Source organism: Stegodyphus dumicola, chromosome 7 (assembly GCF_044657685.1).
Source record: "Stegodyphus dumicola isolate Sdum_Otavi_A_Nest chromosome 7, ASM4465768v1".
Taxonomy (NCBI): domain Eukaryota; kingdom Metazoa; phylum Arthropoda; class Arachnida; order Araneae; family Eresidae; genus Stegodyphus; species Stegodyphus dumicola.
Genome location: NC_140774.1, coordinates 143,980,543 through 144,000,755, shown reverse-complemented (window position 1 = coordinate 144,000,755; position 20,213 = coordinate 143,980,543). Strand labels below are relative to the sequence as shown.

General features: G+C 32.8%; 1 protein-coding gene across 1 annotated transcript in view; it reads right to left on the bottom strand.

The window, feature by feature from the left end:
• The window catches only part of mRpL9 (mitochondrial ribosomal protein L9), a 44,315-nt gene that overhangs the window by 19,951 nt on the left and 4,151 nt on the right, over positions 1-20,213 (bottom strand). The window contains exons 2-4 of the mRNA XM_035350206.2: positions 11,429-11,591; positions 4,653-4,777; positions 2,379-2,423 (exon numbers count right to left, since the gene is read on the bottom strand). Coding sequence (XP_035206097.1) covers positions 2,379-2,423; positions 4,653-4,777; positions 11,429-11,591 — 333 coding nt within the window. The remainder of the gene's footprint in view (positions 1-2,378; positions 2,424-4,652; positions 4,778-11,428; positions 11,592-20,213) is intronic.

Here is a 20,213-nt window from a genome sequence, read left to right as displayed (position 1 = left end):
TACGGTCTGCGCATACTTTTCTAAATCCATCTCCTGAAAGGAATCTTAAAAAGGGTGAGGTTGTATTGCTGGAGGGGTCGACGAAATCAAAATTTTTATAGCCTATTGGAAATATAGAAGTTTATAAAGGTAGGGATGGGTATGTGCGTTCATGTTTGATTCGTACTTCTCAAGGACTTTATCGAAGACCCGTCCAATTAATCTATCCTTTTGAAGTTTAAAGTTATATATATATGTTTGTTTCATGTATTGTATTTAATTTGCAATGTAGTTTTCAGTATTAATTTGTGCATATTGATTTTGATTATATCTAAATATATTATTGATATGTAAATTTAATGTGCTCTTAAAAGAGCACAGGTGGGGTGTGTTGGAACTTTTCATAGGATAGAGGGCGCTGTTGCGCCAAAAGAATTCTGTTTTTTTTACATTATGTAACTGTGGTTCGCCATTGCAATGTATGTGTATTGCTGTGATATATTTTGGTGCTTTCATTAAATATAAATGAAAGATATCGTCATGAATTTTTTGTATCCAAATCAAGATCAAATTTACCACTGATGCATATTCGTCGAAACAAAATTAGCGTTCGAACAAGAACCGTCAAGTTATTACTAGTCTTTCGAACTACGCATTAGTATCGTTATTTGCTTCGTAACAGCCCCAAACATCTGAATATTTCCTACCTAGTGCTTTTCCCCGTCACGTTACTGCATTGCTCATTGCTTTCAGCTGTTGTTAAATGGCATGTCAATCATTCTTTAGAAGCAACTAAAAGTAGTTCTGTTATTTTAATACCCCTTCTCTTTCCTTTGTTTACTGTCAATGTTTAGTTTTTGATGCCTGAAGTTACAATCCCGTTCCAAGGAGGAACTTCACACGGGGTGAAATTATATTCAAGATATTTATCATGTGAAAACATCCAATAAAGAAGTTCTCATTTTACTTAAGTAGGTTATTGTTAGCGCTGTAGAATATTCAATTTGTCATAGAGGGAAGGAAAAGCATTCGAAGAGAAATTTGTAGACACAGGCATTTTCCTTGTTTGGGGAGAAGAGATTTTGCCCTCTCTCGATGTGAAAGAGTTAACTTGAAATTTGTTACAACGTTGTACTCAGTCTTTCATATTTGTTGTCAGTAATTTAAAAGACATTTTGAAACACATATGGAACGATAAAAATTTTTTTAAATATAATAACACAAAAATGAAAAGGTAAGGCAGGTACATTTATCGAGAGTCACAAATAATCCTTCAAAGAGCCGCAGGTTGGCCACCCCTGCCATAGACAGATGGAAAAACTTCTGGAACAAATTCTTACTGGTTTAGCCCAGAATGTTCTTGAACACAAGCCAAAAGCTATATAAACCCTGCTGTACGTGAACAGTCAGTTAGTCTGTGCGGAGTTAGTGTCTCGTCTAGCGAGTTGATAGTCAGTCAGTGAGTGCCTAGTATAGTGCCAAGTTGGTCGTCGAGTGCATCAAGAGAGTCTCTTAAAGTGTCATGAGTTACTGCATTGTCGAGTTTGGTCTTAGAGTGTGTTGAGCTCTGGGAACAACTGAATGGAGAAGTCAGGATCTATACTCTATAGTGTATCATCGAGTGCATCACGAGCTGTAGCATGAAGAGTCTCGAAAGTACGCAGAGTTCTGAGAAGGACCAGCAGAGTCGGGAGCTGTACTCTGGTGCTTTGCCATGAAGCTGTCTTCATCGTTATAGCAAGATCATGTGAAGGCTGTGTCGCTGATTGTTTCAGCATGTTTATAGCAGCTCTTCCACAACTGTAAACATGTTATTGAAGCTGTTTTGAATAATACTGACCAATAAAGTGTGTTTCCATTCTTAATCAAGTGCTGTCATCATTATTTACCCCAAATTTATGAACCCGTACGAATGTAAATAACACAACAATACCTTAAAGAAAGACCTCTTAGTTTTCATTATTGCTTCTAAATAAACAAACCTTAAAGAAAGACCTATTAGTTTCATTATTGATTTGAAATGAACAAACCTTAAAGAAAGACCAATTAGTTTCATTATTGCTTCTAAATAATGTTCTAAAACTTTTGACTTTCAATCCAAAACTTTAAAAAAAATTTTTTGTTTCAGAAATATACAAATGATGATTCAATATTTTTTTTTCTTTTTTCTTTTTTCTTTTTTTTTTTTTTTTTTCTGTTTTATAAATTCAGCTATTTCAAATGCACACAGTGTCTTTCAATTTAGTAGCACTAACATCATCTTATATAACCCCTGGTCTATTATTTGATTTCTTGAGGGATACTAACACAGATGAATATAAGAAATAAACAGGACTGTAATAAATACTCTTGAAAATTTTAGAGTAATATTATTTAACCTAAAATGACTTTTTACTTACCACACCAGCATAAATAGAACTGAACATGGGTCTCTCAGGTCGAGTCTGCAAAATAATATTCTAAATTTACAATAAAATAACTAATCATTTAATTTTCATATATGATCTAAGTAGCATACTTAATATTTTACAACAAATTTAGCTATAGATTGCAATCATATTTGAACTGAGTGCTTTAAAATTTTGCACAGAAAAATTCTAGATGTACTTTTTCTTTCAGTTGCACAATTACACATGATTTAGTGCTCTATAGAATGAAGCCAAGTAATTATTTTCTTAAATCTTAGACAGTGTTTCATAAAATTTGGTATAAAGACATTTACAGAACGAACTATACGAGCAATTAATAATTTTATTATTCAAGTTAAATCAAAAAAGGGAAATAAGTTATTTAATCAAGAAAAAGGTTATTTTTAAAATACATTTTAAAAGAGAGATTCATAAAAATATATGTACGCTACCTGTACTCGAAGACTGAAATGCTCTAGTAATCTAAATTAACTAACAAATTCAGAGTCACTGAAAATTAAATGAGCAACAGCAAATTAATGAAATGAAGGAACCCACCTCACCTGAATTTTGGGGGCTCTTTATTTTAAGTATGCTTATCACTTTTTAAAAAACAATTAGCCTAAATTTGGGGCCCTTTGGAATATGAGATACCTTGTGATTACAGGCTACATGGCCACATAAATCCACCTATGTTTAAAATATTTTATGTCCAGAGTGTAGGTTTTAAAAATTTAACCTTTAAAATCATTGAAATGCCTTAAAATATGTTTAACCTTCTAATAAGGTTAATTATTTAATTCTTGGCAGAAAATGTGAATGATAATAATAAAGAATGATGCAGAACTACATTATGATTTAGGATATATAAATTACAAAATACTGAAAACATTTACTATTAATAAATTTCTTTTTAATTTAATGCACATATGAAAACCCAGCATCAGTAAAATATTCATAACAAGAAACAAAACCAATATCATATAGATCACATATTTTGCAAAGAATATTTCGCACTGAAATAATTTTTTAATTTATATCAAATTTCTATTAACGATTGAGTAAAGAAAAAATCTGATTACCTTTAATTACTCATATAGTATTTAAAGTATACATGTGAAGGACAAATTCTATATATGATAAAATGCATCTTTCAGTTGTGAATAAATTCAGTAGTCTCAAACTTGCACTCTGAGGGCTGAATTTGACCTCTGAAGCAATTTTACATAATCTGAAAATTTATTTCAAATATGTATTTATTGTAAATATGGTGCTTATAGTTTAGAGACAGAGATATGGACTGAACTTATATGCATAATTGCTGCTGAAAGAAAAGAGAATGAATATTTTAGGGCTTTGTCACTATATGTTTGTATGCCAGGCCACATGACAGGGATAATGTGGAAAAACTTCACATATCCAGACAACCAGTATACTTAGTTTACCATCCAATAATAGGTGGCACTTTTATTATATTCTGGTGTTTTGAGATTTCTATTGAATTGTTATTTTCTATTGTTAGATATATTTGAGTTAATCGCTAGTTAACTGAATGCACAACTACGCATTTTATATTGCTGTAACTGGTGATAAACTAAGGTACCACTAAAAAAAAAAAAAAAAAAAAAAAAAAAAACTGTTTATTTGCCTTGTTATTAGATCTAGATGTCAAAGTTTATCTGATGTCAAAGTTTTATAAGAATTTAAGCAAAACTGAAAGCAAAAGAAAACATACAAATCCCAGCATTCCAACAGCAAAATTTCAAGAAGTCTCAAGTCCTAGAACTAAGTGCGATTCTCGGGTTCCACCGTGATAAAAACTTCATCAAGAAGAGCATTATGTGATTATGCATCTGTGTACCAATATTTATAGGTTTCTAGACTACATACTAGATACTAGATGTTTCTACAGAGTAATAATAATAACATATTAAAAATAAGTATCAATTCTTAAAGACACACATCAAGCCTTTGGTAGTTCTCCACTGACTGCCTAATTTTGGCAAGAGGTACAAATTGTAGAGGTTTGCTGATTTTTATTTATATATACTTTCTTTATCAAATATTTCAAGACAAATGCTTTGCTTCTACTGTAAAAATTACACCTGAAAAAATGCCCAAAAGGCAAATAATTATTACATATAAAAGAAATGTCATATGAAGATAACAGACAAAATAAAGTGAAGTAAATGAAAGATTGGAGTTTCAATTAAAAATATCTTGCATTATAATTATATTTTAAAGACACCACAATTTATTACTTACCTTTTTAATATCAGAATACTTCTGAATGTTTTCGGGAGTAGCATAGACAGCTTTCTTCGGAAGCAGAAGGTGGTCTCGTGCATATCCAGGCATTAAAGTTATAACATCTCCAACGTCACCAATGCCTTTTAAAAAAAAATCACTGTTTAAACTGTTAAAAATATGAAAAAAAATTTACTTTTAACAAATGATCATAACTAATACTGTGACGCATTTTTATTGCTGTTATATTTATACAAATAAAATACCTATTTCAAAATGATTGATGATTCTGATGAAATTTTTCATGAGAACATTACAACTCATTTGATAACACTAAGCAGAGTATAAGAGGTTTCTTTGTTTTAGCTTTTTTAAGTCTTCTGCTAGATATAGAAATAATGCTGGGAGTGCTAAAGAAAAATAGTGATAAAATTATGATATTCCACAACAGAAAAAGCACAAAAAGAGAGAGTTTTATGATATTATACAGCAGAAAAAGCACAAAAAGAGAGAGCCTTAAGAAAACTTGATGAATGAAAAAAGAGAAGTCAAGAAACAAGAAAATCTTTTTTATATCATACATTCCTGAACACAAGCAATCAGCAGCATAACTAGGGTGGGGCAAGGGGGGACATCTATCCCCGTGTACAGCATCCAGAGGGTGCCAAATTGATGTTACAAAATTGCAGAATGAAACGCTTTCCATTCTTGGCACACAGAAAGGGGTGCAAAAAAAAAGTTATTCCCAGGTACTGAAAACCCTAAGTACACCTCTGCAAGCAATGAAAAACTTATAGCAAGTAAGAAAATCTATTTGGGAAGGAAATCATAAAACAATATGAAAGGCAGAAAAATCACCAAAGTAAACCTCAGAAAAATGCAGTGAGAAAAAAACTAAACTAACTAAATTAGTGGGAGTTTAAATAAGTATTTCATCCATTTACTTACACTTCTTATAATAATTTCCAAATATATATTTAAAGTATATTTAAGATATCTAAAAACAATGCTGTTTTTGGTTGTATATACTTTTGGCATACTTCTTAGCACTGCTATAGCACTGAGTTCATTCAAATTTTGATTGTTACAGCGTATGCATAAGAATAAAAATTGAGCTTTTAGTTGAAACTTTACATTGCGCATACATCTAAATTGCATTCATCAAAGTTAACTTTCTACAGGAAAACCAGGTGAGGTATATAGTTCAGCTTAAAAAAATATATATAATTTACAAAAACTTAAATATTATTATGAATTTTGTACATATACCGATAATTTTAGTGAAATAATACGTAAAATTCTTGTATTTCATTTACATAATGCAACAAGAAAAACTAAAGATGCGAAGCTTGCCAGAAAAGTAAGTACAAGGGCAAATCTATTTAACATTGTGTATCTGCTAATTTGGTGAGATATCGCTAAGCTAACAATGGTTTGGGCGACATTTTTGTCCGGTCCTTGCATCATGGCAATAGGTATTGTAATTGAATAAATGTATTTGGTCACTATATTAGCTGTAACCGTATCTGGCCCTCATATGCCTTCCAGTAATCTGGAGAAGCAGAATGTACTAGAAATATCTTGGCGGTCGGGTAAAAACTATATAAGCTCGGAGACAGCATCTGCTCTCAGTTGTTGTTAGCTGTTAGTTCAGCATCAGTTCAGAGTACTGAGATATCTCCAGGTTATCTTTGCTCTTTAGATGCATTTTGCATTGCATTACAACTTGTGCTTAAGTTTCTTAGTAGTTTGAAGTGTAAAAAACTGTGTGATACTTGTAGGAGTATTTCTCAAGAAAGTTCCAGAACTCTTTAGAACCTGGAGTATTTCTTTTGCAAAATAAATTTTATCGACCTAACATCAGACCTGTGTGCATTCAATCTATTATGAACCTGTATGTACATAACAACATTATTGCAATTAAAATGGGAGAATGAGACAAATGTTAAGTGAAAGGATTTCTATTATTGCTTGTAAAGTATGTACATGATATAGTTATTTTTTTAAATAGCTGCTGATTTTTGCTTGGGACAATATCTGATGCAACTTATTACACATTTTGCGATAAGCAGTGCAAAGTTTTTCTATGCCTCTCGTAAATTGTTCTCTTCTTTCTTCATTTGGGTCAACCTCGATTATAAAATCAGTTTCTGTGCCTTTTTAACTATTCATTAAAAACTTCTTGTACATTAAAGGTTCTTTATCTTGCTTGCTATTGCTGCTTTCATTGTTGGCTGTTGTGTAAGATCATCCAGTTCTTCAATTGCCATTTCAAATAATCATTCTCCATTAATTCTTCGATTCCTCCTCCTATATCTGAAAATTCTGTCACCTTTTAATTTTGCAATAATTACAATTTTGGTACTATTCTGTTATCGGGACCAGATTCAGAAATGTATGAATGTATGCATGTGTGTATGTATGTGTATGTATATAAACACAGACATTTGCAATTGCATACACGAACCCACACATACATACATTTCTGAATCCAGACCTGATAACACAACACTACAATTCCCTTCACTTCATTTTCAATCGATGAAAATCCTTTAAAATAGTTGACAACTTCTGGCCATAATTAGTGGCAGCAAGCATTACCCGTTGATGAATATACTTGTTCCCAAGCAAGTTTAACCATTTCTATGCTAAGTGTTATGTTAAATTGCTTACAAAATGCCATTAGCATGCTTTCTTTTGTCCAATACTTTATTTGCAAATAGGTAAATATGCCTGACATAATAGGCTTTGAATGTTTTTATTATTCTTAGATTCCTTGGTTTGTATTAAGGAAGTGGTATTTAGTGAAAGAAATAAAACCTCCACATTTGAATACAATGTTGTGAGGGCCTCTGCACTGTCCTAGAGCATTACAGAAAATTAGGAGAAATTTAAAGCTCAGGTTTGTACGGTTTGCTTTAATGAATGAACTTTTAAACCAGTCATTAAAATGGGGTTTTTGTTACCCAAGCTTTTCTATTCCACTTCCACACAACTGGCAAGTGCTCAAATTGTTTTCCCCCTGAAATGCATGAGGCATTTTAGATTGATAAATGAGCACAGACTTAAAACCACTGGATGCATTCCCATAAAAACCAAAATGAGTCTATCCTTAAAAAACTTTAAGACCTGGGGCAACATTTTTTTATGTAGGTTCATAACCCCATTCACTTATAAAACAAACTCATTTTATCTCCATTGAAAACTTCCTGCAGAATGTAACCCTTGTCTTCAATTAATTTCAAAAACTGAAGTTTGAATTTCTCTGCTGTTTCTTTGTCTGCAGAGCCGGCTTCTTCCTGAAGCTTTACTGTGAAAGTTAAAATAATGCTTAAAGCTCTCATTTCTTTGCTTAAAGGTCAGTTTTCTCTAATGATTTGTCGTCTTTATTTAAAACGAAAATCAGTTTTCTCTAATGATTTGTCATCTTTATTTAAATGAAAGAAATCAAATATAAAGCTTTGTTTCAAATAGCAGCACCATCCACAGTTGAACACTTTTTTTACTTGATTTTTTATCGAAGTTATTAACATTTTCTCCATCTTTTCCCAGTGAGGAATTCTTGGAACTTGAGAAACCCTTGTTGAAGTATCACTTGAAGCTTTGACACTAGACCAATCTTTTCTTCATTCTACCATATTTTTCTTATACTTGCTTCCTTAATAGCTATTTCTTTTGCAAGCAAAAAAACATGTGTAGATTTTTTGCTATTTTATTATCTCAATTTGGGCTGTTAGATGTCTTACTGAATTTTTAATTAAAAGACATTTAAACTCAAAAGGAGAAAAGGATGAACACTCACAAAAATGTGACTACAGCTCTGATAACATGAATAAAATAGCAGAAATAGGCCTGGATCATTCAACTAGCAGGCAGTGCCAAGTAGGGTTAGACAAGATTTATTCTCCTAAAAAAAGCAAGGTCAGTAAACAAATAAGGTCTTTTCAATGATCAAGTTTTATCTATCACTTAATGATATGTTTGAAACAAAGACACAAAAGGAAGAGTTGCTTCTGAGCACACTTACGAGTCGGAGGTGCCGTATACTGAAAGATTTCTAGTCAAGACAGAAAATTTTATTGTGCACTTGAAGTGTGGCAAAGAATATGTTGTTATTGCAATGCAGCCAACACTCTGCAACATATCACATAATATTAAAATTCTGGCCTTGGATAATAAATGGAGGCAATTAAAAGATGCAAATATGCAAAATTTCATTCAGCAAAGATTTACTGTAATGAAAAATCTCTAAAGTTTATCTTAGTCCTGTATGCTCTTTCCATTTCATTGTGATAATAACTTTATTATTGTAACTGAAAATAATAATGCAATTTATGCAAACTAATTAAACATTTGCAAGTACCACTGATGAGTCATCATTATAAAGATAACTGTTACCTTTGAGCTTGAAATTGTTCCAAGAAGTGGTCATTCATTTCTACTTAATGCTACTTTGCAGCTATGGAAACTCGCAAAACAACTAAGAAAATATAAGAAATAATGAATGCTTCTTGGTAAATAGTTTAGTGCCATTTGAAATTTATCGCTAAATTTCAGTATTCTAATATATGGATACCTAGTATGTTAAGTGATAAGAACAAAGTGCACAGGTCTTCCATATGCAATATGTTCATAAACTACTATTAAAAAAAAGGAATGATTTTATTTTAAGTCATAACAAGAAGCAAGAAATGGGTTTCTATGATAACCCAAGGATATTGTTTTAAATAAAAAAAACAATGGCTTTCTGATGAAAAATCATTAAGGAAAATTCTAAAGGCCAATAAGTATAGAAACAAAGTTTTCTCATGTATTTGGCTGATCATTCACAATGTGAGTTGCTTAATTAGAGAAATTGCTACACTAGATGTTTACTGTAGTCAGCTTGATTGACTGACAGCAGTCATTATAGAAAAATATCCTGTTTGATCAACAGGAAAAATTTATCCTCCAATGATAAGGTGACATGTTAGAAGGATCCTTAACCTCTCTAAGTGGCATGGATTTTCAGATCTGTTCATGAACATCTACACTGACTACCAATAAGTATTTGGACACCTGTGATAGAAAAGAAAAACTAACTTTATTCAAAATCAATAGTTGGTAGAGCCTCCAACTATTGATTTTGAATAAAATTAGCGTGGACCCTCCAGGGTATACTTTCCACAAGTCTTTGTATGACAGCTAGTAGTATTTTCTTCCACTCGGCTTGGAGAAGACATAGAAGTTCCTTCACCAATTTTGCACGGGTAGTGCACCCCTGAATTCGGCGATGCAACTCGTCCCAGAGGTTCTCGATAGGATTCAGGTCTGGACTCTGGGCAGGCCAGTCCATTCGATGAACTCCATTGGCACCATACCAAGCCTTGGTTAACGTCGAAACATGACAACTGGCATTGTCGTCCTGAAAGTAACAGGGGTCCAACCCATAAAACTTCCACAACATAGGAAGCACATTGTCATCCAAAATAGTGCAGTAGGCATCGGAGATGAGCTTACCATGAATGGGGACAAAGGGTGCCAGCCCATATCAGGAGAAACACCCCCAGACCATAATTCCACCTTCGCCGAACTTGACTGTTGGCACAATACATTCTGGCAGGAGATGTTCTCCAGGTAGACGCCAGACCCAGACCCTGCCATCCGTATGGTAAAGGGTGAATCTTGATTCGTCACTCCAAGGAACCCGTTTCCACTGATCTACGGCCCAATTTCGATGTGCTTTGCACCACATTAACCAAGCAGCGCAGTTGGACTTTGCGATCAAAGGTTTATGGGCAGCATCACAACCATGAAAACCAAGCAGATGTGCTTCCTTACGGATGGTATTCATTGAAACAATACTCCCGGATGCCTGTTGAAACTCCTTGCGGATGAGGGCCATCAGTTGGGTGCAGTTCTTCGGAATTTCTCTGGACAGCACTCGTCGGTCTCTATCTCCCAGTTTCGTTGGTCTGCCGACTCGGGGCACATTCCGACAATCACCGCTCACCTTCCACTTCTTAATCACATAGGCCACTGTCGATTTTGGGTACTTCAGATCGCTAGATATGTTCCTTAAGGATCGGCCACATTTGTGATACCCGATAATTATACCTTTCTCGAAATCAGAGAGCTCCGAACTGCGAGGCATCTTGCATGCGACTAAAGCCGATGCTGTTTCCTACACCATATATACCAGAGAAGTCCGTGATGTACCTTAGGACTGCAGATATCGTCATTTGCATACATGTCCAAATACTTATTGGTAGTCAGTATATTTAAACTGCATTTATTAACTATTCTGCATATGATCTCTGTTTTCATAAACTTTCATACATTACAATGATATTTACATCATTAGAAAAAGTAATAAAGCTAAATACTTTCCCACTCTAATCGCAGTTATGTTTAGATAAACAGTTGCATTTCCATTATCAAAATGAAAATTAGTAATAATAGGCAGGTAAAAGAATGTAATGCTTTGTAATATAACATAAATTGATGGGTTTATATTTAAGCAGCAAGCCAAACATATGGCAAAATAATGATAAATATAGCACTGTCATTAGTCAGAAATATCTCCACTTCAACTATGTGAATATTCTTAACATCCTAAATCCTAGACTTTAAAAATTGTAAGTCTTCATTAAAAATTAAAGAACTCTCTTTTATAAAATGAAATGGTGTTTAATATATGAAATCTAATGTACGATATATGAACAGAAAAAATATAAATTATCAACTGCAAATGAAAAAAAAATAAGGTACATTTAATAAAATAAATTGAGAAAAAATTAAATTGCTACACTCACCATCAACAAAAGTTGTCAAAACAACTTTGAGATCTGGTGGTTCAGTCAGTTCAGTATCCTCTACAGTCTCATACACAAAATGCCTAGCTTTCAGTATTCTTGGACGTTCCGCATTTTTTCTTGATAATGGTGGTGGGAATTTTCTTTTCACAATAAATGTATTCTAAATAAGAATAATTTTTAAGGAAACCAATATTTATATTATTTATTATTTAAGAAATGATAAAGCATATACCTTTTTGTTTTATCTTGTTTAAATAAAACATATGCTTTATTAATTATACATTACTTTTCTATCATGACCTATAGATCAGTTTCGTAAAGATTTCAAGGTTTGTTAATTAATAATTCAAGAAACTAATTCTCACCCTCAAGTCCTGCAGGTCACCTCAAAGTGTGCTCTTAGTCGGCGAGGGTGTTTACATGGGCGGAACGGGCGAAGTACATGGGCGAACAGGGAGAGTAATCTCCTGAAAGGGTAACCCAGGGCATGACGGCTGTTCCATTATGCTTAGCTAAGACCTGTAGACATTGGAGCAAAAACAGACTTCTTCCAGTCTGTCTGACCAACAGAAGCTGCTCACTTTCTCCTCCTTATGATTTTCTTGACTACCGCAGATTATGCTGCATCGTCCGTCATGCAGAATAATCAGGGACGTGTTCAGGATTTAGGCAGAGGATCCTGTTCAAAAGTAACCTACAGTTTCCTTATAAGTTAAAAGCCCTGAAAATCCTACAGTGCAACATAAATGAACTCTCAACAAGAGCTTCTAGAGTCAAACTTGAACAAATTTTAAATATTGCAAATACCCACAATATACTAGTTATAGCAATCCAAGAAACAAAGTTAAAAACGACTTTGAACTTGAAAATTAAATGTTACAACATTTATGGACTTGACAGACCCTCCGGTACAGGAGGGGATCTGACGTTTCTGATCAGAGGTATCAACTACAAGAGCATTGATTTTGTGAATCCTAGTTCTGAGCTTGAGGTTCAGGGTATAGTTGTCACATGGAGAGGCAAACCATTTCATATCTACAATGTATAACACCCCCTAACCAATCTCGACTTTCTGAAAGCCTTTCGTTGGCTCTGAAAGACAACACGCTCATTTTAGGTGACCTCAATGCCAAAAACCCCCTTTGGGGTCATTCTTCAAACAATGGCAGAGGAGAACTGCTGCATTTAATAGATGACACTGGGTTTATGATACTCAATGACAGTATCCCTACCCATGCTTCCTACAGCTATAATACCACAGAGGCGTTAGACATTTCACTTGTTAGTTCAAACATCCATCAATTATGCAAACGGACTATGATGGACTCTATTGGAAGTGACCACCTACCTATTTTAATTAATATAAGGGGAAAATAGTGCATTCAAATCATCAGAAAATCTTTCTGGAACTTTGATAAGGCTGACTGGAACTCCTTCCAGCAATCCTTTGATAACTGCATTAATATAGAGCGTTTGACCAATGATATCAATGCTAACTGGCTTAAATTTAAAGAAATATTAATACTATATAATGCCAAGATTTATATTTCTAGGGTAACATAAAACACTATGTGCCATTTTTCATTCATAAAGATCCACTTTCGGAACCTCTTTTAATGAAGAGAAAGCTTCTGTTGCAGGAGAATATCGACACTGATAATAATCATAGCTTTAGAGCCGAGCTAAATAAAATAAATGCTAACAACAAGATTGCTTCAATAAGCTTGATGCTAGGGTGTCGGATTTTAAGCTTTAGAAAATTATCAAAAGCATAAATAGAGAACAGCCACAATCTGATACTTGCAATGCTTTAACAAACTCTGCTGGCCAACTCTCTCTAGATGACAAGACTTCAGCCAATTTTCTGAGTTCGTTTTATCAAGAAACTAGTAGACTGAAATTCTCATATGAAGACAGACCTATTAAGAAAAAGGCAAAGAACATTATCAATTAAGATACAATAACATGCCGAATCAATACTAATTCAGAAGTCAAACAACAACAATCAACAATGCCCTTGAATAAAAGTCTTGGTCTAGAACGGAGAATGCCGCTAACCGTCATAAAAACACCCTTGCAGTTAAATTCGAAAAACTTCTTTTACAGTCTTAAAGTCAAGTAGTTCAAAAAATCTTTCCATTGTAAACATCAAGCCAATAGTTAATATTTCTAATGTTAGTCATTCAGAAGAACAAGAGAGAATTCTAAAATATAATTTTAACTTTGCACAAACCTGTAAACCCTCGATTCCAAAGATTTTGACTCCTATCGAAAAAGCTTTCAAGTTCAGTAAAGTTTCAGATTCACAGAAAGAAATGATTAGGCATCTTATCGCTCATAATGTGAAATTCAATAATAAACCTTTGAAACCAAATCTAACTGTGAGAGAAAGAGCTACAATGCGCGAAATTCATTCTAACCCGGATATTATCATTTCAAAGGCCGACAAAGGTGGCCAGATAGTCGTCATGGATAAGAACACTTACATCGATGGTGTCACTAAACTCTTAAACGAAGGACCATATAATCCGATCCCTAAAGATCCTTCACCTTCGGACTTGTCAAAAATAAAAACTGCGATCAAATCTTCACAAATTATTTCAAGCAACTTAAAACATTCGCTTATCCCATCTGTTGCGAATTGTGCCAGATTATACGCTCTTCCTAAAATTCATAAAAGTGGTGTTCCTTTCCGCCCTATTGTATCAAATTTAGGTACTGCCTCGTATCCATTAGCTAAATATTTAGTTTCTAGATTTTCAACTCTATTAGACAATAACATTTACACCATAAAAAATTCAATAAAAACATTTATCCTAGGAATTTACTCATGGTTTCTTTTGATGTAAAATCATTATTCACCAATGTTCCAGTGGAGGGTGCATTAAGATGTCTAGAAACTAGACTTTGCGAATTTAATTTCTCTTGCATCAAAATTGCTGAGCTCTCACTCACCTCTGTTTGAAACAAACATATTTTGTTTTCCAAAATAAATATTACAAGCAAACTGAGGGATTAGCCATGGGAAGCCCCCTCAGTCCCATCCTGGCTGACATCTACATGCATTATTACGAATAAAAATTGTTTGAAACTTTAAACTTCCTGCATGGTTCCCCTACGTAGACGATACTTTTACCCTGTTTGAAGGTAATAAAGATGACTTAAATAAAGTTCTTTCAACAACGAATTCTACTGATCCTGCTATTCAGTTCACTTTTGAACTTGAGACTTGGAATTCTCTTCCGTTTCTCGACATTCTGGTCACAAGTAACACATCCAACTTCAGTACTATGGTTTACCGTAAACCTTCATCGGTTTGCCTTCCACCACACTTTAAATCATGTCATCCGACTAAACAAAAGTTAACTTCATTTTATTCCTATGTTTCCTGTGCTCTTCAAGTTTGCTCCTCCAAACTAGCCCTTGATGAAGAACTAAATTATTTAAAAGCAATAGCTATTGACAGGGGCGTTTCACCCAACATTATTAATCAAGCACTCTTGTTTTAGGAGATTATAAAAATTCTGTTGTCATTCCCTTCTTTCCATCAATTAGCTATAAAGTTGCACATATTTTGCAGAAATTCAACTTTCGGGTCGTTTATTCTCCCATCAATAAAATTCTGAGTTCCATACTCAAGGATATGAATTCCTGGGGTATTTATAGGATTTCTTGCCAGTGTGGTTTAATTTACATTGCCCAAACTAAGAGAGCCTTAAAATTTCAGGTCAAGGAACATGAGGCATATGTTAGAAAAAATGAAACTCAGAAGTCTTCTGTTGCTCAACATTGTTGGTCCAAAAAATCGCACTTTCATTTTTCTGCTGCCAAAATTATTCAAAAAACATCTTCCATTGGAGAACTGAATTTTCTAGAGGCATTTCACATTCATAAAAATATTTCTATTCTAGTTAACGATCCTAATTCCAATCCAAATTTGCCTTCGGCCTTTAAAGAAATTATGTTTTAGTTCTGGTTTCACCAACAGATGGCGCCACTTTCTTATTCTTGTCCAGGCTTTCTTATCTTATCTAATCATTATTTCCTATCTTGTTAATTTGCGGTTTTGCAGCTGAGGATGGTGGTTCGGTAAAACCATCGAAACTAGTCCTGTGAAAATTTTGTAAATATAACCCTGATTGTTGTTGTTTGACTTCTGAATTAACATTATCAATGGTTGTCACAGTACTGATCTTGAGTCCTAACAGAGATATTCCTCTCAAGATTTCTCTCAGCTCTAGCCTTCTTGGATCTAGCCAAGTCACCTGCCCTGATGGAATACACGGCCAAATGCTGAAAAACCTGGACTTAATTGGCAAGCAAAGACTTTTGGATATTATTAACCATTCGTGGTCTTGTAGACGGCTTCCTGTAGACTGGAAGAGAGCCACTGTTATTCCTATCAGAAAACCAGGCAAAGAAGCAAGCTCAATTCAAAGTTATAGACCTATAGCCCTTACCAGTATGACTTGTAAAATAATGGAGAAAAATTATTCTTACAAGACTTCATTACTTTTTGGTTCTCAATTATCTGTTACCTCCTGAACAATACGGTTTTAGAAAAGGGCATAGTACCACAGATCAAATCCTTTACTTTTGCCAAAAGATCAGAGACAGTCAAAACCTTAAACTAAATCAACATTCCATGCTGGACTTATCTAAGGCCTTTGATACTGTCTGGAAGGACAAAATTATTGTTAAAATCCCCGAGACATTTAACATTAGGGATTCTGCCTTGGTTTGGATAGCTGACTTTCTGCACCATAGATCCACTAGTTAAATTTAACAGGAATTACTTGGATCCTTTTAAACTGGGACAGGTCATTCCTCAGAGATCAGTATTAAACCATAGTCTATTCTCCTTCTTTTAGCCGGAGGAGAGAAAATGAAACCAAAACTTGTTGACATTGCAATCTTTGCTGACAATATTGTTCTTTGGAATTTAAGCACAGATGTGAGTAACATCAAAACGATCTTTAACACCATTTTGGTAGCACTTTCTGAGTTTGTAACAGAACATCAACTGACTTTCAATCCAGCTAAATCAATAGTGACCTTCTTTACTACTAATAAACACCTATATAACTACAAACCAAAATTGTATTTCGAAGCTCAGCCCCTCTCATATGAAAAACATCCCAAATACCTAGGATTCATTCTTGATCCTGAATTCAGCAGGAAACAGACATATAGACTATTTGGTCTCAAAGGCCCGTAAGCACCTAAATGGCCATGTTGTCAGTTAACAAACCCCTCCAAAAAAAAAAATCGCTTTCGTTTTCTGAATCTCTCTAAGATGGCCCAGCCTAGGGCAGTATGTTCGCTTCCCCTTAGTGTGATGAATAAGCCATAAAATTGCCTCCCCACTAATGAATGGCAAGAAGTTCTTGTGTTAGTTTCGTCTCTCCTCTTTCTTTGTATTTGTAGCTTGTAGATTTGTTTCAATATGTGACGTCCGAATTTTCTGAAATCTTTTTAGAATCTTAGCTTTCAAGCTTGTAAATTTTAAATTATTCGACGTGTTTTATTGGGCAGTATAAAGATCATTATTTATTTTGTTACACAATTCTTTTTTTACTATTTACATATATTTTATTTAGTTTTAGTAGTTTTATTTAGTTTTTGGAAATTAAATTTTAATCCATTTTTTTACCGACACAGTTTTCTTCACATTAGAAGTCCACATATATTTACTATAAGAGTACAATATTTTTCAGGAATTTTCAGAAAATATGGCATACATATTTATATTTAGCTTTGAATTTTCCCCACAAGTTGTTGGTTAACAGTCGAGCTAATCCTCATAAACGCTTGATCTTTTCAGCATGGAATTTGCAAACAATAATCTTCTTGATAACAGTTTTTTGGGATTTTAAAGCAATTTCTAGAATTTTGGCTATTTTCTAAATTTGGTGATTTGGTAAGTTTAGCTATTATACAGTTGCTAGTAATATGGAATTTAAAATCAAAAATTTATTCTTTCCTTGATTTGAGAGATTGCATTTCAAATTTAAACGGAAGTTTAAATGAATTTGATGCAATCTTACCACAGATTAGAAAGGATTATTTCTCTGTGTTCGATGGATTTTCTCACTTTTCCGCATTTTATACATTAAATGCATAAAGCAGACACGCACAAAATCCCTTTTGATTCTTACGGTTTCGGTTAAATGAATTGTAATTTTTTTTTTAACTTTCAAAATATTTTTGCTCATATATGGATAAATTTAAAATCATGGGACTCCCGCTTACAAATTATATGACTACTTTGCAGCTTTTAAGGTAATAACTGAAATGACATAGACTATAAGAATAATTGAATAATTATAGTCAATTTAAATAAATTTCTATTCTATTCTAGTCTATTTAAATAAATTTATATTTTCATTTAAAATTTGCCATTATTAGCACCCCCCTCCACAATTTTATGTAATCATAGGATTTCCCAAATACTATTAGGACCTTAACATAATATCAATTACTAATATAAAAGTGATAATATTGAAAGACTAGGTCTTAAGTACCAATAGCCAAGTATTTGTAATTAAATAATTACTAAATAAAAATAAATATTCAATATCAGCCCCTTTTTTATTTATTTTTAGTCATATAACAAAAGATAAACAAGAATACTATTACAGCTAAAAATTATTTAATAAATTATTTTGCTAATTTTATATGAATGAGGAAACACAGTAAAAATGTTTTAATGATTGAAAATAAAAAATCAAACAAATGCCAAAATTTCTTTTTCCCAAAATTGCATAAAATGTTTTGAATAAATATGATTTGAATGAATTTCCAATTCTGTTTTGAGTGATATAAATTAGGATAAAAATAATATTTTTAAATTAGGATATAAATTATTATTAATAATATTTTTTATATTCTTATAACTTAGCAGAATATCGTTTACCATTAAAAATTATACCTAAAGGAATTAAATTTTGAAAAAGAATAAACAATGAAATCAACTGCTCCATTTTGTCCTTTATGCATCTGTTTATATAAAAATGGAATCTGGCTAGGAAATTTACAACTTGTTTATCTTATGTTTGTTATGTATATGTAAATGCAGTTTATAACTACCAACATAAGTATCATAATGGTTTTTATTCAAATGGCAAAAACTGAATGCATAATCCTAGCATTATCTAACTACAGCTCTTTATCTCGTGAAGTATTGCTTGGGTCGTAACCAACACAAGTTTTATTTTTGAAATATTATTTCAAATAAAATAGGAATCAAACGATATGCATTTTAAACAGTTTTACTTTTTTTATATGTATAAAAATGTTTAGTTTCAAATTGTACTTCCATTTCTGAAACTTCTGCAGTACTATTTTTAGAACAGACCAAGGACTTTAACCCTTTGTGACACGCATATTTAAAATATATTTTAATCTTTAAAAAAATGCCTTAAAATAAGTCAGATGGACTTACTTAAGTGCCTTTAAGGCTTGGAAAAAATTCTGCGCTTGTATTTTTTACCATGGAAGGTGGGATACCGTTTGTCCCACCATGCAACTAGCACATGTCTTATAGCATATTGGCGTATAGCAGGGGAAAAAAATCATATGTGGAATGAATAAACAAAATAAAGCATGCATTCTAAAATATTCATTATAAACACACTAAAATGCATTTTGTACTTATTGCATATATGCATGACTTGTAAAATTTTGCATATACTATATATTTAATATTTTTAAATTTTAGGAACAAAAGAAAATATTTTCTTGAATATTATTTTAAGATTAAAATTTGATACTCGTACATATGATACTAAATAAAATATTAAAATTGGCACCTAATTCAAAAACATTTATATATGATTAAAATTTAAAAAAAAAAAAAAGTCATTTTTCATGAAACTTTGAAAAACATGTTGTTTCATTTTTTTATAAGCATAGAGGCACTTCACATGTTTCACACATCCAAAATATTCATCGTTCTTCTTTCGATATGCTGCAATATGCACATCTTCTGCTCATTCTCTTTGGCGTTTTACTTACCTTTTTTAGTCTTTCTGGTTGTACGAACGGGTTTTTAGTTTTTATTTGAACTGGGGATTTCAGTTTTCTTTTCAGCTCTTTCTTGCCTGCAAGTGCCATTAGACTTTCTATAACTGAGAGAAGAAAATCTTTCATTGTTTTTACATCATGATCAGGTTCGCGAACAAACTTGAATAAATGTGTTTACTATACTCGCATCTAAAAAGTAAAAAAAATCATGTGCTACGATTTCTTGCTTTTGCAGTCTATTTCATATAGTCCTTTCAGTTGATCAATCAGTCGACATATCCCATATTCTTATTGTATGAAATAATGCTGTTTAGGCACAGTACATTTTTTTGTTTCTCCATCTCGTTCTTTTCTATTAATTTCTTTCATTTCAGTTGCCTTTTCCAAGCAAGACAGGAAACAGACCTTTTATCCTTTTATTTTATGTAATAAATTGAATCATCACTAACTGAAAAGTCTATATATTCTCTTGACATAAATTTGTCTTTTGAATTTTTGGGTAGATACTTCCGATCCATATTTACAGTGCCACATGCATAGATGGGTCTGTGTCTTTAAAAAGCGAAACAAATTATAACTACTTCCCTTTATTCTTCAGCAATAACTTCAACCTCAGTTATTCTTTCCTGGATTTCAATTTCATCTGAATCAGAACAGACATCTGAAGCATTTGAGTCGCAATCAGATGGCAATTCAGCAAAAAGATCCAAAGCTTCTTGAGTTGTTAAAATTTTTCTAGACATCTTAGTACATCAGA